Source organism: Sardina pilchardus, chromosome 6 (assembly GCF_963854185.1).
Source record: "Sardina pilchardus chromosome 6, fSarPil1.1, whole genome shotgun sequence".
Lineage (NCBI taxonomy): Eukaryota > Metazoa > Chordata > Actinopteri > Clupeiformes > Clupeidae > Sardina > Sardina pilchardus.
This window is the reverse complement of record NC_084999.1, coordinates 16074472-16091888: the sequence shown is the minus strand read 5'-3', so window position 1 is coordinate 16091888 and position 17417 is coordinate 16074472. Positions and strand designations below refer to the sequence as shown.

The following is a 17417-nucleotide window of genomic DNA, read 5'->3' as shown; positions in this document are numbered from 1 at the left end:
AGGATTAGCAGTTTTGGTATTATTGGTTTGGGAAATCACCACTAGGTGGAGCAGGTGTTCTATTGTGTTCAGAGCCATTGTGTCATTGAGTCCCGCAGGCAGACTTCAGCCAGCAATGTACTATGCAGGGCTTTTTAATTTGGGGCTGTAGGATGTTTGTCTTATGGGCCAGTATCTTTGAAATATTTAAGTTGAATCACTTGCTGTTTCACTAATGAATTTGTGTTCTACATTCCCTAACAGTAAAGCAGTTGGCCAACTGACAGCTGTGAGTGTTTGAGAAGACATTCCTTAGATTAGAATATTCTCATTTCCTTGTTTCCGTGGAAATACGCACATCCAACCCGGTCTGACATGCATTCTGCACAATAACTTCTTCTTTTGTCTGATAAAACTCCCACTTCTTTAAACGAGTTCCTATGTAACCCACTCGGACATAGGACATGCAGAGACGAGGCACGGGTACGTTGCCTTGATTTCTTATTCTTTCATCCCTGATAAAGGCCGAATTGTTTGTGTATGGTTAGGACTTCATTATGAAATAATCAGTGCCCACGATGGAACAAATTAACTCGCACATTTGGAAAATATGCTATGCATTCAACTCGTCCTAATTCCATAAACGTATGGAAATAAATTGATAACTTGCATGTTACAGTTCCCTATTTACATGTTAGCCTATATTACTACATTCTGCATTGCTGTCTAATGTGATAGTCTAGCCATATGCTTTGTCGGTCATCATGAATGCAGCGCAAAATAATGTCCAGGGCCAGAGTGGGCTTTCGTGTGATGTACGAAGATCCTCTTGACAGATCGCGACATGTTAAACCGTATTATGGATTAGGGGGATGTCTAGGAAAGTAATAGGATGATGAGCGGTGTATAAAATACGAACATCGCGACTCTTTCATTTGTCAAAAGTGAGGAATGGTGAGAACACAAACGATAATTCACGTAGCCATTAAAAGTGGTAAACACTATTCCGCAAAACCTTTCTTTGTGGCGGTGCCATCTGATCTGATGTATGGGGACTAGGCCTACTTTGAAAGAGCCCGCAACCTTAACCCACGTCTCTGTGCATCCCCATGTTTTCTATACCTTTTGTCCAGCGGGGGCACCTCAATGGGTGCGTTCATGTTAAAATAAGGGAGCTGTAGAGAGAAGTGGGAACAGTATTAGTAGCTATAGTCTATCCGTTGTCGTAGAATCAACACTACTACCGAGGGTGAATATTCGATGACGAGCTAGAGAATTGAAATGACCGAGCACGATTTTATTTGCTCTCGTGGCCCTCGTATTGCTTTTGTTTCCCCACGCTACGTGTTGGTTATGGCGAAAGCGCCCAGAGTATTCTCTTTTAAACAGTGATGAGGCTGAGGACTGGAGGAGGGTTGTTGAGGGTGGCTAATCTGAGGGCTGCACATGGCGTGTAGAGACATCATGATGGAACCGAGGAACACCTTTGATGGATAACATTTATTTGAATACCTGCTGTAGCGCTTACTTGCAGAGCGTCACGAGCCACTATGCGCACAAGTTAGCCATATGTTAGAGAGAGTATATAAGCCGATGAATGGGAACGTGTTGTTAACCTAACAACTGAACAAGCCACCCCCTTTTTTATCTGCGTCCCTCCTCCTCGTTGCTTCTGTTCAAGGGGTAGTCAGCAGAGCGATCCCCTTGTTTCAGAGTTGTCTGGTAGATAATTGTCACATTGATTTCTACCACCTTTGGAACATTGACAATGTGAGAACCACCGCTAAAGATTCAAGTGGGAAAACTAAACACACGACCAAGGAGGCGTCGACAGTAATTATTCAGAAAAACTCGGAACTGGGAGAGATTTGAAGACGGAGTTCTCCAAACCCCAGTCTCATCCCTCGAACCTGGATATCGGAATGGTGGTGAGTCGTGTGGCTTAATCGCTATCATGAGCTACTTCTTTACAATGAAATCCCTTTCATTGCTGCTACATATTCATTAACGCTGGGCATAGTTCGACTCTTTTAACCCACTCTCATTGAGGCAATAAAGATGTCTAACGTTTGTTCGTACTCTGGTAGTTGACTAGCTATCGCTAGTGCTGTTGCCAAGCACAGTCTTACATTTAGCAACGTTATCATTAGTTCTAGGCTTGGATAGCCAACCCTGCTTTCCTCCTAGATGCTGATTTCCCTTGTTGCCATGAGCTACACGCTTACTGGTCAGTGACCAGCCCTGGTATTGGGCTTGAAATATTAAAACGAACGCACTTCTGCAGATCTAAACATTGTAGTTGTCTCAAGTAACGTTAACACTGGAATAAATCATTAAGTTTGGGAGCAAACCTCATGTACACTGTGCCCCTCCCTTCACGCGCGAAAGGCGTTGTTGTCCTCGATGATCAGGGATTCAGTGATGAAGTGAGCCACTCATCCTTGACGTTGAACGCGACTATATGCGCAACTTTGCTGCACTTATATATCTGGTATATATTAGGTTTTATTTGACGTCGCTGTCTGTTGCAGTCATGTGTCCCAGCCGTTATGGTCATCACCATTGTTTGCCTAACGCGCCTTAGGTCATTCATGAGAGGTGTGTTGTCGGTACAGGCTATCCTGTTGCAATAAGGCTCAATGATCTCACACGTCAGTTTCTGTCTAGGCCTAATTGCACGTCTTGAACGTGTCTTGTACACATATGGACAAATAAGATGATAATAGAATACATATATATTTCTCCATCTTATGAGAACAAATCATGATAATAATAATAGTAGTAGTGGATAAAAGAGGTTTTGAGTAACTTTGTTTGACAACGTTTGGTTAGTCATTGCTCTGGTGAACCTTTTCTTATAGGCCTAGGCCTACTGTAACTTAGTAGTAGTTTATAGGCTAGGCCTACTGATCAATTCATGCTGCATTACATCTTGGGAATTTAGTTGGATATATTCATAGCTACAGCCATGGTGCGCACATTTCCTGTTCCAAGTGTTTGCCCAGGGCATGCTTTGCATAGACAGGTGGAACGGATAGAAACGGTTCACTAGACAAACACATCTAGCCTACAGACCTTGTCCTACTGAAAAGAACACATCAGATGGACTCATCATCCGAGCACATGTGGTGTTATTTTAATCATTATTAAGAGATGTAGAAAAGTGAGTTAGCCGGAGACCCTTAATACTGAACCAAACTAAAACATGTTCACATTCATGGCTCTTGAGAAATTAGGGTGTGGATAGCCTGCAGTGTAGTCTGTGTGAGGTTTTTGTTGTGTTTCATAATGTTGTGTGTGTGTCAAGATGTGTGTGTCTGGGGGAGGTGTCTGTGTGTCTGTGTGTGTGTGGGAGACCTTTCTGCTTAAAGGTGAATGATCATGAGCAATCTTGTTTTCTTGGTAGTGTGATTAGTCATGCTTCCACTGATACCATAACTCATGCTCACCTGCTTATAACGTTGGTGCCTGAGGAGCAGAGCAGTCAGTAGAGCCTCTCACCTGATCTCAGAGATACTGAGTCAGTCAGGGTTTCACACTGCACCCTGTGACGGCCCATTGGACCCTGCTTAGCCATATGAAAGGGTGAACTAAAGTCTAGCCTTGAAATGATCATTTTCAAAGGACCTCAACATCTTTTCAAAGGCCCAATGTGGTATCAGGCATACTCTCATAACAGACCAGTGTTTTGCAAGCAAATCAAGATGAGCCTTTTCCTTCTAATAGAATGTCTTTATTATAATATTCAGTAGATTCAGTAATATTTTGTGTGTTGTGGTTTCACCACAACATACTCTCAGTACCAGGGAGTCTTCAGCAACAAGCAGCCAGTGCCAGGGAGCGTTCGGCATAATATGAGTTTTCCAAACATGTCACTCCGTCTATCATTGCACCTAACAGCGATTTTTGCCCTAGCGCGCTTTTGGAAAATTAAACACATGTCATAAGCAGCACACTCTCTTTTCTTCCCCCATTGACTTGTGGTCAGTCTAATTCTGGCTCCAGCTGGTGTGACTTAGCATTGCCAAGCTTCTTAAGGGTGAGACGCCCTGTCATGGCACCGGCAAGTGGCTGACTGAGGTGTTTCATTACAAACGCAGCATCATTGCACTGTCTGACAGTGTGTGTGTAGGCTTGAGCTGCTTATGCAGGTGCACGTGTGTATAGCACACTTGGACACAAATGATCATGCCCGTTCTTTTCAACATCTGTGCGATGTATATTTTGTCGTCAGTAGCGAGGTTACATACAAGAATTTGACTGTATGCCTATTTTCACCTGTTTCTTCTGGCAGACATTTTGAAAGAAAATCAATACACAACAGACGTGAATGTAGAGTAATGAGTCTCTTAATTTGTGTCCTACCTCTGACTGAGTGAGCTAAATGATGTCGCTTTGTACACTTCGTTCCTCAAATATTCACTCAATATGATTAATTTTGGTCTGAGCTGCCCAGTGAAATGGTTCTCCAACAACAATGTGGCCTAAACCCAGCCTCGGACTTAAATTATTTTTAATTGGATCCTTGATTCTTTTTACACTCAAAGATTAGTCTACTTCTTGACAAGCCTTAAGTATTGTCTTTGCATAGCCTACTTTTCAGCTCCTACCCTATTCTCTACAGAGTCTAGTAACTAAGTAGACCTAGTCATTACTGATGATCAGCATCAGTTAATTTCAGTAGACCATCAACCTTAGTTATAAATAGGCCATTTGCATCTGAGAGGACCCCATAGTTGTGCTGGTTGAGTGTAGCCCTCATTATTGCACTTGTTAGAGACAGGTTCCAGCTGTGGCCTTAAGGATGTAGCCTCTCCTCATAGGATTAGAGACCATTCTTAATGAGGAGAGGGGGGAACTGATAGTTATAACCTCCTCTTGACTGAACACTGAAAACACACACACACACACACACACACACACACACACACACACACACACACACACACACACACACACACACACACACACACACACACACATACACTTGACTGAAACACACAGGCAGAGAGAGCCTATTCATTGAGCGACACACATACACACACACACAAAGATAGCGTAGGCACTGTAGGCTACTTGCAAACCAACCACATCACAGGAAGCCTGCTGTTTGTGTCAGGTCCAACTCTGCCTGTTACGCAATCTCCTCCTCTTCATGCTCAGCTGTCTCTTGCTCAGAATATAATTATGTAAATATGGCATATAAAACAGAAAGGTGGAGGGAGAGAAGAAGAGAGGAGAGAGGCATGCTGATGGTATCAAGAAAGAAGAGATGATGGGAAGCACGGATGGATGAAAGCGTGGGGGGGAGAGAGAGAGAGAGAGAGAGAGAGAGAGAAAGAGAGCTCGTGGCCACTGGACAGATCCGGCCCGTCAGGTTTCATCTGCTCATTTCCCCACTTCCTGTTTACCCTTCCCTGATCCAGTGAGGTGATAGGATGGCACAAGCCTGTCTCCATAGGGGCCTGTGTCAAACCTCACCAAGGGCAGTCAGGGAGGCAAACAAGCCTTGGCCACGTGAGGAGTGGACAACTCTGTATGTCCAGGGTAAAGCATAGCATGAGCAGCATTGAAAGTTTAATAGCAATCAAGGACCCTTGACAGCCAATTAAATTGTTTAAAGCAGACTTTTATTGAATTTGTATTTGTTTAATGGTATAGATTTGTTATGTAAAAGGTGAACCTTTACTGGTCTTAATTACTGTAATGTCACCAAGAAGTGGTGACTGATGCTTTTATTGGCATCAGTCACCACTATGTGAAATGTAAGAGAGTTCACTATGCAAGATTTTCACCTTTACGAAGCCAATTTAATGGTAAACAAACTTGTAATAGGGGAATCATTCACCTAACATAGCCTTACAGCAAAGAAGTAGCCATGCAACTTCAAGAACAGCAGCCTGACAAATATCGTGAGAATCGTGAAACATTACCTTGTCAGTGTATAGCTCTGTTGAGATTTTTGCCTGTTGTTAATCCTCCACCTCACCAACAAAAGCATTTAAATCGTGTTCAAGGGGGATAAGACACGAGAAGTTTGCTATTTACAACAGCAGAGTAAAGTATAAATACAGTATATTGCAACAGTCACCAAAAACACCTAAACCACCAATGTGTACCTTTTAATAAAGGTCGACAAGTGCAAACTTTGGAATCCATCAGTTGAACAGTCAATCACATCAGTGATGGCCAATGTGAAATGAATGTTAGGAACACACTCTCCACCTCATATGCACACCTTCACACAGGCAGATGACTACTTATTACTCAAAGATTACTCATTTCCTTCCTCTTACTAGATTTGGAACGTGTAACATTGCGTAGCCTGCTACAGTCCACAGGAGGATTATTATAGCCTACTCGTGCATCGAGAGATACAGTATTCTATACGAGGAACCTTGAATTTTCCACTGTTAGAAACAAACTGGTGGAAAACATTTTGCACAAACTGGTAGAGAACATTCTCTTGGCAGTGGTCAGTCCATCATGGCGGAGAGTGCCTCACATTTTGTTGTGTGCTTGTGATTGGGCCAGGAAATGGATCTACACTAAAACATTTTCATCCCAGCAGGTGCCTACATCACTAGACAGAATGAGTGGAGCAGAGTTGGAAGCAAAGAGTTGCTTTGTATTTCACTTTGTCAGAGCTCCAAGTCAATAGGACCTCTTGGGATACAGTGGCATGTTTGAGAATCTTCAGCTCACAACCAAATGCCAGCTGTTCTTCCATTCCTATGTTTTTGCAGACAAACATAGCTTGTCAATCCTGGACATTTTTGATGATGCACGCTCTGGGTTCACCTCAAACATGAATCAAACATTTATTCATGCTAGTGTCGAAGTGCTTTGGCAATCCCAGCAATTATTTTATTTACGTCCCTTTGGTATATATTCACATAAATCATTGGACGTTTTTTCTCTCTGAAGATGTTATTACACCAATTATAACTGTGCCTTCCTCTTTGATGTCCCCACAATGAGCTGTTCTTATGTGCAGGGCAGGCTGGGTCCTCACTCTGAACTTAATCTGGACGCTGCATGTCAACCTAACTGTAGAGTTGCAGCATCATCTCGAGCCGCTGAAACCACAGTGGGATGATTCATGCCGCTGGTATGTGCGGAAGTGGAGTCACAGTCAGCTGACCCCGAAATGTCTCTCAGATTGTGCAGTTTGACTGACTGAGTGGCCCTGAGTCCACAAACTGAGTTACCAAGGCAGACTGAGCGGTGATCGGAGGCTGGGGCCAGGTCGGCAAAAGGCATCTGGGGTGGTGGTGTTGGTGGTGGGGGGGGGGAGGGGGGTGTTAGCGTAGCACAAATTCAGCTGCAGGGCTGGGCTTCACTGCCCTCAGGCTAAAGTACTCCATTGTACTTCATGGATATGACCCCATCAGCATTAATTATTGTATTCTACTATAAGTCTGAAGATTGCAATTATTAATCTCATAGTAGAAGAGGCTTTTTGGTTATTAAGTTGGAAAATGATGAGCGGACAACCCGTAGAAGAACAAGATTTAAAGACTGAAGGCAACGATGATTGCCCTAATGAACATGTTGGGTAGGGTTGGGCTGTAATTTGTTTTGTTTGTTTGACCAAGGCAGGAGGTTTTGATAGACATTTTAGGGAAAGTGTCCATGTCTTGACCAGCTGGTCATCTGACCCCTTTCCCAGACTAAGCTGTGGCCCCTGGCGGCTTTGGCCCCGAGGCGATGACCAGCCCCAAGTGCTGCGGGGACAGATTTAGGGAGAAGGGCCCGTCCTCACGCCCCGTCACCCCTCATCATCTCCTCCCTTCATAGCCAGCCAACGGCCAGTGAGCGCCGCCACACCCTCCTGTCTCCTCTATCTCTCGGCCTCTCTCTTTGTCTGTCTTTCTCCGATTCCCTCACTCTCGGACTCTCTCCCCGACAGTGACGGACCATTTTTATATGTCTCTCCTTTTAGTGCTCCCTTTCTCTCACCACTTGATTTCTTCTCCTCCTCTATTTCTGCTTCTATCCCTGTCGGTCTCTCCCGTGTCCTCTTTTCAAGCATGAGTCCCTCCCTCATCCCTCGCTTCTCTTCCTCCCTCATCCCTCGCTTCTCTTCCTTCGCTTCTCTTCCTTCCTTGTCTTTCTGTGTCTTATCAGCATTTGCAGCCTCTCTTTGTCACGCTTATAGAATAATCTACCTTATGGCTTCACACACACACCAGTCCTTTTCTTCTGATGTGTCTTTGTTATGTCTCCGCTTGTTTCAAGGATGTTCCACTTTAACTCATCTCATCATTTATCCAACACTAACAAGATCCCGAAGCGAGTGTTAGAAGCTAAGCTTAATCTTTTCCCTTTTCCCCTTCCTGATATGCATTCGTTTTTTTCCCCCTTCCATTTGTCCCCCGCTTCCCTGGTTTGCATGACTGTGCACAGTGGCGATGTGTGTCATCATTCGTATCCTGGCAGCTAACGCTAACGCGTAGCCTAAGCCACTGAGGGGAACAGGCATGCCCTCCCTGGCACACTGCACTGTTGCCCCACTCCTCCATCACAGAGTCTGGCCTGTAGCGTTAGCGCTAGCATCCATCTCCAGTCAGCTCAGTGGCTCTCGCCCCATATACTTTATGCCCTTATATGGGCGTTGTTTGGTTTCTGTTCTTCTGAATAGCTTTACTACCAAGTGTCTCCCCATCATTCTTCACTTTCAGTGAGTGAAAGAGAAAAATAGACCACCTTTAGCACCGAGGGCCTATAGAAGAGCCTGCTTTGATCCCCTGCCCAGAAAGCTCCATAGTACCAACACAAATGCCCAGTTGGCACCCCTTGGAAACGTGCGCACACACACACACGCTTTTGCACGCCGCTAACTCTCAATGCACGTTTTCGTCTCTGCAAACCTGTGCTTTCTGCCAAGTCTCTTATTTTCATCTCGAATCTCTCTTTTGCAGTCTTCTCTTTCTCTTTGTATTGCTTCACTCCTATTCCTATCTACTTTCTCTCTCTCTCAGTCTCTCTGTCTGTCTCTTTCTCTCTCTCTCTCCCTCCTTCTGTGTCTTGCCTGCAGATGGGTTGAGAGGATGGTGTTTAGTATGCTGTGTGTGACTCTACCCCTTTCCTGTTGCTCCAAAGAAAGGGGACTGAGCACTCCAGCCGGGATGTGGGGGGTGGCAGCCTAGTTTCCAAGAGACTCTCCAGGAATGCTCATGATAAAATTGACCTTGCTCGCATACACAATCCTGAACCACCACTAGCAACGCCACCACCAGTATGCGACCTCCGCCCGGCTTTTTCCCATGCTAGACTTTGGCCCGCGGGGCTGGGGCTGGGTGGAGGTAGGCGGGGGGAGGAGGGGGGGTTCATTGGGGAGGCGTGGCGGGAGGCTGAAGGGCTGTTGCATCATTGGAGATGTTGCATGCCACACTGGCCTGAAGAAACGCACAGAGCGAGGGCCAAGAGCGGGAAAGCAGGAAGCTGCACGACTATGAAAGAGTTTCTTTTGGAGTGTTGGGGGTTGGATGGGGGGTTTTCACTCGGGGGTTTGTGGAGAGGGCGGGGGGTTGGATGGGTTTGGAGGGAGAAGGAGAGGGGGGGCTAGGAGGCAAGAGCGTTTGGAAGCCATAGCTGAATGGGAAGGCCAAGGCCTGTTTTGTTCTCTGAAAGGTCGGAGGGCAGGAGGGGGGCTCCCAAACGACACACACAAGAAAAAAAAAAGCACAGGGATGCCGTAGAAGGAGGGGGGAGCTGAAGGAAAGGAAACACCCCACCCCCCTCCCATTAGGGTACAGAGACAGATTGCTGAATAACAAGGAACGGCCACATACCATCGGCCCTGAGCTCTGAAGCTCATGTTGTTCCTCTTCTCTCTCCACTTTTGTTGTGCTAATGTTTTTTCCCCGTGATGATGTATAGGCTCTTTGCTCCAGTAATAAGGGATCTGGACATTTTGGCACATTCACCAGGGCTGCAGTGTTTGGCTGTGAATAAGACCCTCGGAATAAGAGACTTTTTTTTCAGCTTTGGCTGTCAACAGCTCAAACCCGTTAATGTAAGCACCTCTACCTCCTTCCCCTCTAGGCACCCACTTGACTGGCAAGTATGTCCTCCTCATCATTTATGAGGTGATGTGTGTCTCCCCCCTTCAAACTCTGATGTGGCTCTACAGGCCGTATACTTGAGTATGCCTCCCAACACACTAATGGTTTACACACACACACACACACACACACGCACACACCATTCCCATCAAGGGACTCCCCCCGTTCCCATCATTATTCCCTCCCTCATCTCCCAGAAGAAGGACAGGGGGAGAGGGTGAGCTGACATGTCCATTATACTGTCCTAAGAGAGGGATGGAGTGAGTATGAAAGTAGCCTTTGAACCCATTCTTCACCCTCAGAGAGAGAGAAAGAGCCGTAAGAGAAAGGGAGAGAATGGAGGAGGAGGGACTGTTTTCTTCCCTGTATGCACAAGGCAGAAGAGAGAGAGGAGACTGCAATGCATCTTCACTCAATCTTACCTCAGTACCTGGCTAACTTTGTAAAATGCTAACAACTCCTTTATGGTCTTTATTTAGGGGGCTTTTCTAGCCCTTGTTTGTGATGGGTAGAACTCTAGACAAGAGTTGAGTGGCAAAGAGACAGAATAGAACTGAGAAATGACCCAGGACCTGGTGTGAATGGACAACTCAACTTGTATGAGCTTTAGGACACCACCTCTGTCATGGCACCACGGCTGCCCCCCCAAAACGTTGTACTTCTCAGAAAGTTCCAGAAGAGCTCGTCCCCCCCAAAAAAGGTGATGGAACAGTTCCTTACTGACCAGCCCACTAGACTACCCTTTGTCTGAGAACGTTGTACGGTGTGAAGACGAGGAGGAGCAAGACTCCTCACCCCTTCATTGTCTCTAGTGGAGGGTTAGCAAAAACAATGGACAATGCACAGCCCCTGTCTTCTGCTTGAGTGAGTTTACCGCCATGCCATTGTCTTGTTTTGAGGTCAGATTCCGAACACCTGCTGAGAGAAAGAGACGCGGAGAGAGGCTGAAGGAGAGAAAGAAGGGAGAAAAAAAACAATAATCATGATGGATTTTGAGTGACTGACAGAAGTGAGTGGACAGTGAGTGGATTTAGTGTTGCACTGGGGGTAGCCATTGGTTGTATGTACAGTATGTGTGTGTGTGTGTTCCAAACCACTAGAGTACTCCTACTAAGCTGATGTGTGTGAGCTTACTAAGCCATGCCATTCGTTTTCTCTGTCTGAATGTGTGTGGGGTTGTGTGGGATGAAGAGTAATTCCATGTGGCAGAGGATGGAGCATGGAAGAGTTGGCTTACTGGGCCTTGCCCTTGACTTCCCTCCTCTCTGCCGATTTGACAAGACAAATGCAGTTACTGACTTGATATCAAGGATGGACAAAAAGAGATAATGATTGTGTGTGTGTGTGTGTGTGTGTGTGTGTGTGTGTGTGTGTGTGTGTGTGTGTGTGTGTGTGTGTGTGTGTGTGTGTGTGCTAGCCAGTGTAGTGTAGTGAATGTATGTGTGTGTGGCCGTACATTTGTGACCCACTTTCCGCTGTGTACCTACAGGCATCGCGCCACTGACTGGAGTGTCACACACAGGAACACACAAACTCGCAGTAGTCGTAGTTCGCTGTCAGCAGAATGGCAGGGCGCACTTTGTCTTCAGTCGATACCCTTAAATGGCTCCGTAGACCTTTCTGCGTTGACTAAGCGAATACATATTTGGTTTCCTGTGTGCATATTTATATCGTATATACATACACACACGCACACACACACAGTGCACAGAGTACAGAGTCGTGGTTCCTGCTCACTGCAACAGCCGTTTCCCTACATGCCTCTTGTCTGATCTGACCGACCCTGACAGTCTTGCTCTGCTATATAAAGCCCCACTGAAGCCCCCTCAGTCTCAGCAGAACGCTGGCCAGTCCAGCTTGCCTTCCCAGTTCCCTTTCATCAGACCTTACCTCTGACCCAGCTCCGCTGCCACGTTGCCATGGAAACCTCCCCTTAACCCTCAGAAACCACTTGCACTCCTAGGTTGATATTATATGTTGCGATTTGGAAAACAAATCATCTCAAACTGTATGTTTTGGTTCAAATAGGTTGAATAGACCAAATTGCCTTGTAGAATATGAAAATGAGGACAAGGAAGATGTCAAACAAATTCATCATCTCAAATGATGAATTTATAAATCCCCTGAGACCTCTAACAAACATGTCATTTGAATGAAAATGTGCAACAATGAAAGAACCCTTTTCAATCTCAAAGGACCAACATGGGCAGCTTTGAGCCTTTGGCCTTTCAGAAGCCTATGGAAAAACCATGGGGTTGTTGGAGTGCGTGTCACACACCTACTCCTCGTCCTCTTGTGTGGCTTACAAAAGCTACTGCTGCAGGTTGGAATCCCTGGACGGCCAGATCATTGCCGACAGCTGAGCTCTGGTCAGCACAGCCCAGCCCTGCCCAGAGCAAAGGGAGCAGCAGCAGCAGCAATAGCACACAGCTCTGCTCTCCCACAGCCGGAGAAAGCCTCCCTACACAAACACTCCCCTGGTCCCGCCAGCAGCTTTCAAGGGCCGCCCCAGTTCCCATAGCAGCCAAATAGTCCCCATTCCAGAGGATTTCACACGGATGTGCACTGAGGTTGCCCTTATTCCCTCTTGTTTAAGCTTCGAAACAGCCCCACAGGGACACCCAGAGCAGGTTCCCCAAGTCCATCAATAAAACCCTGGCTGTTAGGCAGAAGTTACAGTCCAAGGCACCACAGTGTTTTTTGTTTGGTTGTATAAGGTTTAGCCTATAGAGAGTGAACACATACATATACATAATTATATATATATATATATATACATATATACACACACACATACACACACACACACACACACACACACACACACACATATACTGTAACTGTATACATATACAAATATGCATACTTTTTTTCTAACTCTTTAGTTGGAATGCAAATTGAATGTGCTGCCAATTCTGTTTCAGTCCTTGAATTAATATTAATGTAAACTCCGGACGGCCAAAGTTCGTTACGCTGGGCGTACAGTGTGGTCAGCACACAGTGCCTTGAAATGGGAGAGAATTGGATGAGCGACGAGGGGAAAGAGGGAGAGAGGAGAAGAGGCCGAGGAGAGGGGGAGGGGGAGAGAAAGTGAAAGCTGGATGGAGAGTGAAGAGGGAAAAGGGTGGGGCGTGGGGGAGAAGGGGTCGAACGACGGTGGAGGGCGAGCGAGCGAGAGAGAGAGTAAGGCGCGTGAGGGAGGCTGTGTAACCGTAACCATAAACACAGCCCATCACACTCGTGTCTGTCTGGCGCCTCCGCCCCGACCCCCCCTTTCCCCTACATCCGTCCAGTTGATGGGATCAGTAGGTCCCCTGGGCCACAGTTGTCTGCAGTAGCCTCAACCCCCCCAGACAGTGAGCATGCAGAACACGCCCAGAACACACCCTCTATGGCCACTTTCACTCACTCATGCTCACTCATTCACTGTCACTCACTCTTTCAATCACTCACTCACTTGCTCCCTCTCCCTCCCTCCCTCTCTCCCTCTCTTTCTCCCTCTCTCCCTCTCTCTCTCTCTCTCTCTCCCTCTCTCTCTGGTATGGCCTCTGTGCTTGCCTCACAATAATCTGTCTGCATGATCTCATCATTATCATCAGAATTGTAGTTTTCATGGCAGTTATCTTTATCTCTGTCATCATCATGCACGCGAGCATTTAAACTGTGTTTGTGTTCTTTGCTTGTGAGATAAGCTGTTATGAAAGGGGTGTGTGTGTGTGTGTTTTTGGGGGAGGGGGTTGATGAATGAAAATTACAGTCCATTCTCCAACTTACACACGTGTCACAAACAGCAGCCCGAAGCCATGCACGCACACAAACAAACAAACACAGCTGGCAGCTTACTTTAGTGGTCATTAAGGGCGCTTGACTTCAGTGGTCATTAAAGGAGAAATCTGGCGAGTTTTCACACAGATCAACGTTTCTCGAGGTCACTGACTGCCACACATACCTCTGTGTCTTCAGTGTAAACTGCTGTCTGATGATGGGGTGGGAGTTTGTGTCCTTCTCATCAGAACCAGTACTGCCTACTGCTGTTTCATATTAAGTTCATAAATCCATCCACACATGTATTTTCATATTTGGTGTTGCCGAGTAAGTTTCAAATTCATAAACTTCTTTAAAGCGTAAAAAAAAAATGTAAATTTGTCAAATGTCAGTACTCAATTTCACTAGTGTCACCTGGGATATCAGAGGTGCTTTGATGTATATAGAAATGACACACACTGCTGTCACACACAAGCCTCTCGCGCACTCCTTGGTGTGAGATTAAATGGACTTTATCTTCCTTTCCCTGTGTCAAGTGTCGGGACCCCAGTGGGTTCGGAAATGCGCCATGTTTGTGCGAGCATTGAGCCTGACAGACATGCCTGGTAAGTGTCCCCTCTCTAAACCCTGTCTGTTCTGTGTCGTACCATATATGTGTGTGTTTCTGTGTGTGTCTTGTGTTTGTCTGATTTGTGATGCTGTTGCTCTGCACGTAGTCTGTTGGTTGGTTATTTTCAGGTCTATGTAGGCCTATGTGTTGAGCATCATCGTGTAAGCATGTGAGTCAATGTGGTCCACTGTGTACATGTGTATTGTAAATGCATGTTGCTGTGGGGTTTTTTACTTTGATGTCGGCTTATTTTAATCGGTTGCTGGTTTTACTTTGGTCTGTGTCAGCGTAGAACTGGTGACGTAAGCATGTTTTACCTTTTTCCCCTCGAGGTATTTTGACTTTGTGAGCTGCAGAGACTTATTTAGCTGCGTTGTGTTTCACCAACAGCGCGGCTCAGCCCTGTACCTGCATGTGCTAGCAAGGGAGCTAAAAACCCACATGTGCTAGCAGCTCTTACTAGCTCGTCTCTTAAGGCGTCAGGAAGGAGGTTTACTTAACATGCATACTGCACAGCTATCATTCCAGCTGGCTGCCGTTACACTTGGGAAGCCGGAGGGTTAGATAGCTTACTTACTGTTCTGAGGCACAACTGGTGTTGTGTGCCGTCAGGGGAACTGGTGGGTTGGGGTGGGATGTGTTGATTTCCACTGGTGTTCTAGACTAGACCTTTTGTGTTTTGAAGAGGAACTAAGTAGTTTAAGCCCCGTGCAGGTGACACCAGAGTTGTTCAGCCGTCATGTGTGTGTCCAGTTGATGTGGGAGCCATTCTTGTGAAATGCAATCCTTCCCATAGCTCTTCAGAACTGAGACTGTTTTGGATGTATGCTCTTCACAGGGTAACAGCCCATACTGCCCATGTAGCACAATAGGAAAGCCTTGAAATCACATGACCAGCCTCTCATCCTCCCAAGAACAGCTGACATGCTGGCAGTGACCCCGGACTTCAGATCAGCCTTTGGGGTCGTGAAATATTCAACAGGTGTGAGGGGTGTGTTCGTGTGTGTGTGCGTGCGTCTCGGCGCAGCAGCAGCAGCAACAGCGCTAGCTCTGGTTACCGGTCAGTCGGGCAGACGGCAGTGCGAGTAGCTGGTCGTGGTGGACGGCCAGGGAAGGGCAGGGTTGGTATGAGCAGAGAGCGGAGGAAGAGCTAGACAGCCGAGGTGGTGGTGGTGATGGAGCCGCACAAGCAGAGGGAAGCTTTGGCCTACGACTCCACTGACTGACATCTGAATCCCTCAGCCCAGCTTAGCCCACCCCTCCCATACTCCAAGGTGTCCTGGGACGTCTGCTGGAGACCCGGACATGTTCAGGAAGAGGAAGATGGTGCTGAAGGTACTTAGCGGATAAGTGAGAAAGGGAGAGACATGAAGATGGTGCGTGAAGGGTCAGTGTTTCAGCGGTCAGAGTTATTGCGCCCCGAGACCAAATGTGCCATATGCCACTGTGAGCATTGTGTTCTTTTCATTTCTCTTTGGGCTCTGGCCTGGATTGTTTTTCAAGCATGGCTTACATCATCCATGGTGAGGGCAGAGCCTCTGAGTGGCACATCGGCACGTCTGTGTGCTCCTGCATGGGCAGAGCCTGCTGGTGTGTGTGCGGCGGATGGGTAGGTGGTGGGTGGTTCGTGGAGCGGCGGAGTCGTGCGCCGCAGATCTGTTTACAGTTGGCTTTTGTGCGGCTCCGTCTGTCGGCTGGAAACCCGAACCAGCGGCGGCAGCAGAGGCGGTGTGGAGTTACTGGGGGAGGGTGGGGTTGCAGCGGGACGAGGCCGCCTCCACCGCGGCCTCATCTGAGGGCCACGCTGCCCAGTCCCCGTGTGTGGGCGTTAAAAGTGTAGACCGGTCATGCAGGATGTTGGTCAGTCAATCAAAGATGGTCCCAGTTTGTTTACAAAGACAGATGATCTAATAAGGATGGCTTGAATAGAATTGATTTTTGTATTATGTGCCGTGTCACGGTTGTAGGCTGCCACACCAGGTCACTGTAAGGTTTGGTGTGTCACGGTGTGGCCGTGTTAGATTATTTCTGCTTTGCTAACATCTGTGCTAGCCTTCTAGTTTAGCTTAGCTTAGCTCAGCCCAGACACCGGTTACTCACCAGGTGCTGCAGCCAGAGAGGCAAGCAAATAGGCTGTGTTTGTTCCTGCGTGTGCGACCAGGTGCTGGTTTGCATAAGAGCACCACCCTGTCCAACATGGACAGCTCACCTGTTCCTTTGGACAAGAGAGGAAAGGAGGGGTGGAGGTGGGGGATGAGCACCCATCACCCATGACCTTTGAACTCAGTCCACACACAAATATGGACATCAGAAGAGGAGGATTATGGGAGCTGAGCTGGGTTGAGCTTGCAGTGGAGTCTCTTGAAGTGTGTGGTGTGGTTTGTGGACACTGGATGAGTCATCCAAATGCATAGAGAGGGAAGATGATGTGGAGATGAGGTCATCGTTCTAATGTTGAATACTCTGTGGGGCACTACTAGTGGATTGCTTGATCCCTCTCACTCTCCCTTACACACATGCGCGCGCATATTCTCAACGATCTTCACACACACACACACACACACACAAAGGCCTACTCCTCTCTCGCTCATTCTCTCTCTCTCTCACACACACACACACACACACACACACATATTCAGAGCAATATTTCACACACATATAGGCCTTCTCTTTTCTCCGCCTGTCTGTCTGTCTGTCTGTCTGTCTGTCTGTCTCTCTCTCCCTTTCCCTCTCTCTCTCATATACACACACTCCTCCTATTGTGAGTGAAAGTGATTATCAGCAAGCCTCCCATGAGAAGCACTATATCTTAATCAGCTTTCGACATACTTTATTCACCAGGAATGTCACTGCCTCAATAGTTTGTTTATTCTTGTTCTCCTTGGTTGACCCGCTATGTGTATGTGTGTGTGTGTGTGTGTGTGTGTGTGTGTGTGTGTGTGTGTGTGTGTGTGTGTGTGTTCATGTGGACAGGAGTTAGATAGATGATTACT

General features: G+C 46.8%; 1 protein-coding gene across 6 annotated transcripts in view; it reads left to right on the top strand.

Annotated features, from left to right (window-relative positions):
- The first annotated feature begins 124 nt into the window (after positions 1-124).
- Positions 125-17417, top strand: part of arhgap33 (Rho GTPase activating protein 33) — a 46258-nt gene continuing 28965 nt past the window's right edge. For 2 of the 6 annotated variants that reach the window (XM_062538672.1, XM_062538668.1), the window contains exons 1-2: positions 125-462; positions 14351-14419. Coding sequence is in view for 3 of the 6 variants with exons in the window: in XM_062538668.1 (XP_062394652.1) it covers positions 444-462; positions 14351-14419 (88 nt within the window). In the remaining 3 variants the exon portion in view is untranslated. Of the gene's footprint in view, positions 463-1051; positions 1908-14350; positions 14420-17417 lie in introns of those variants that run through there. The other 4 variants (XM_062538671.1, XM_062538669.1, XM_062538673.1 and 1 more) reach the window with 3 other exon arrangements.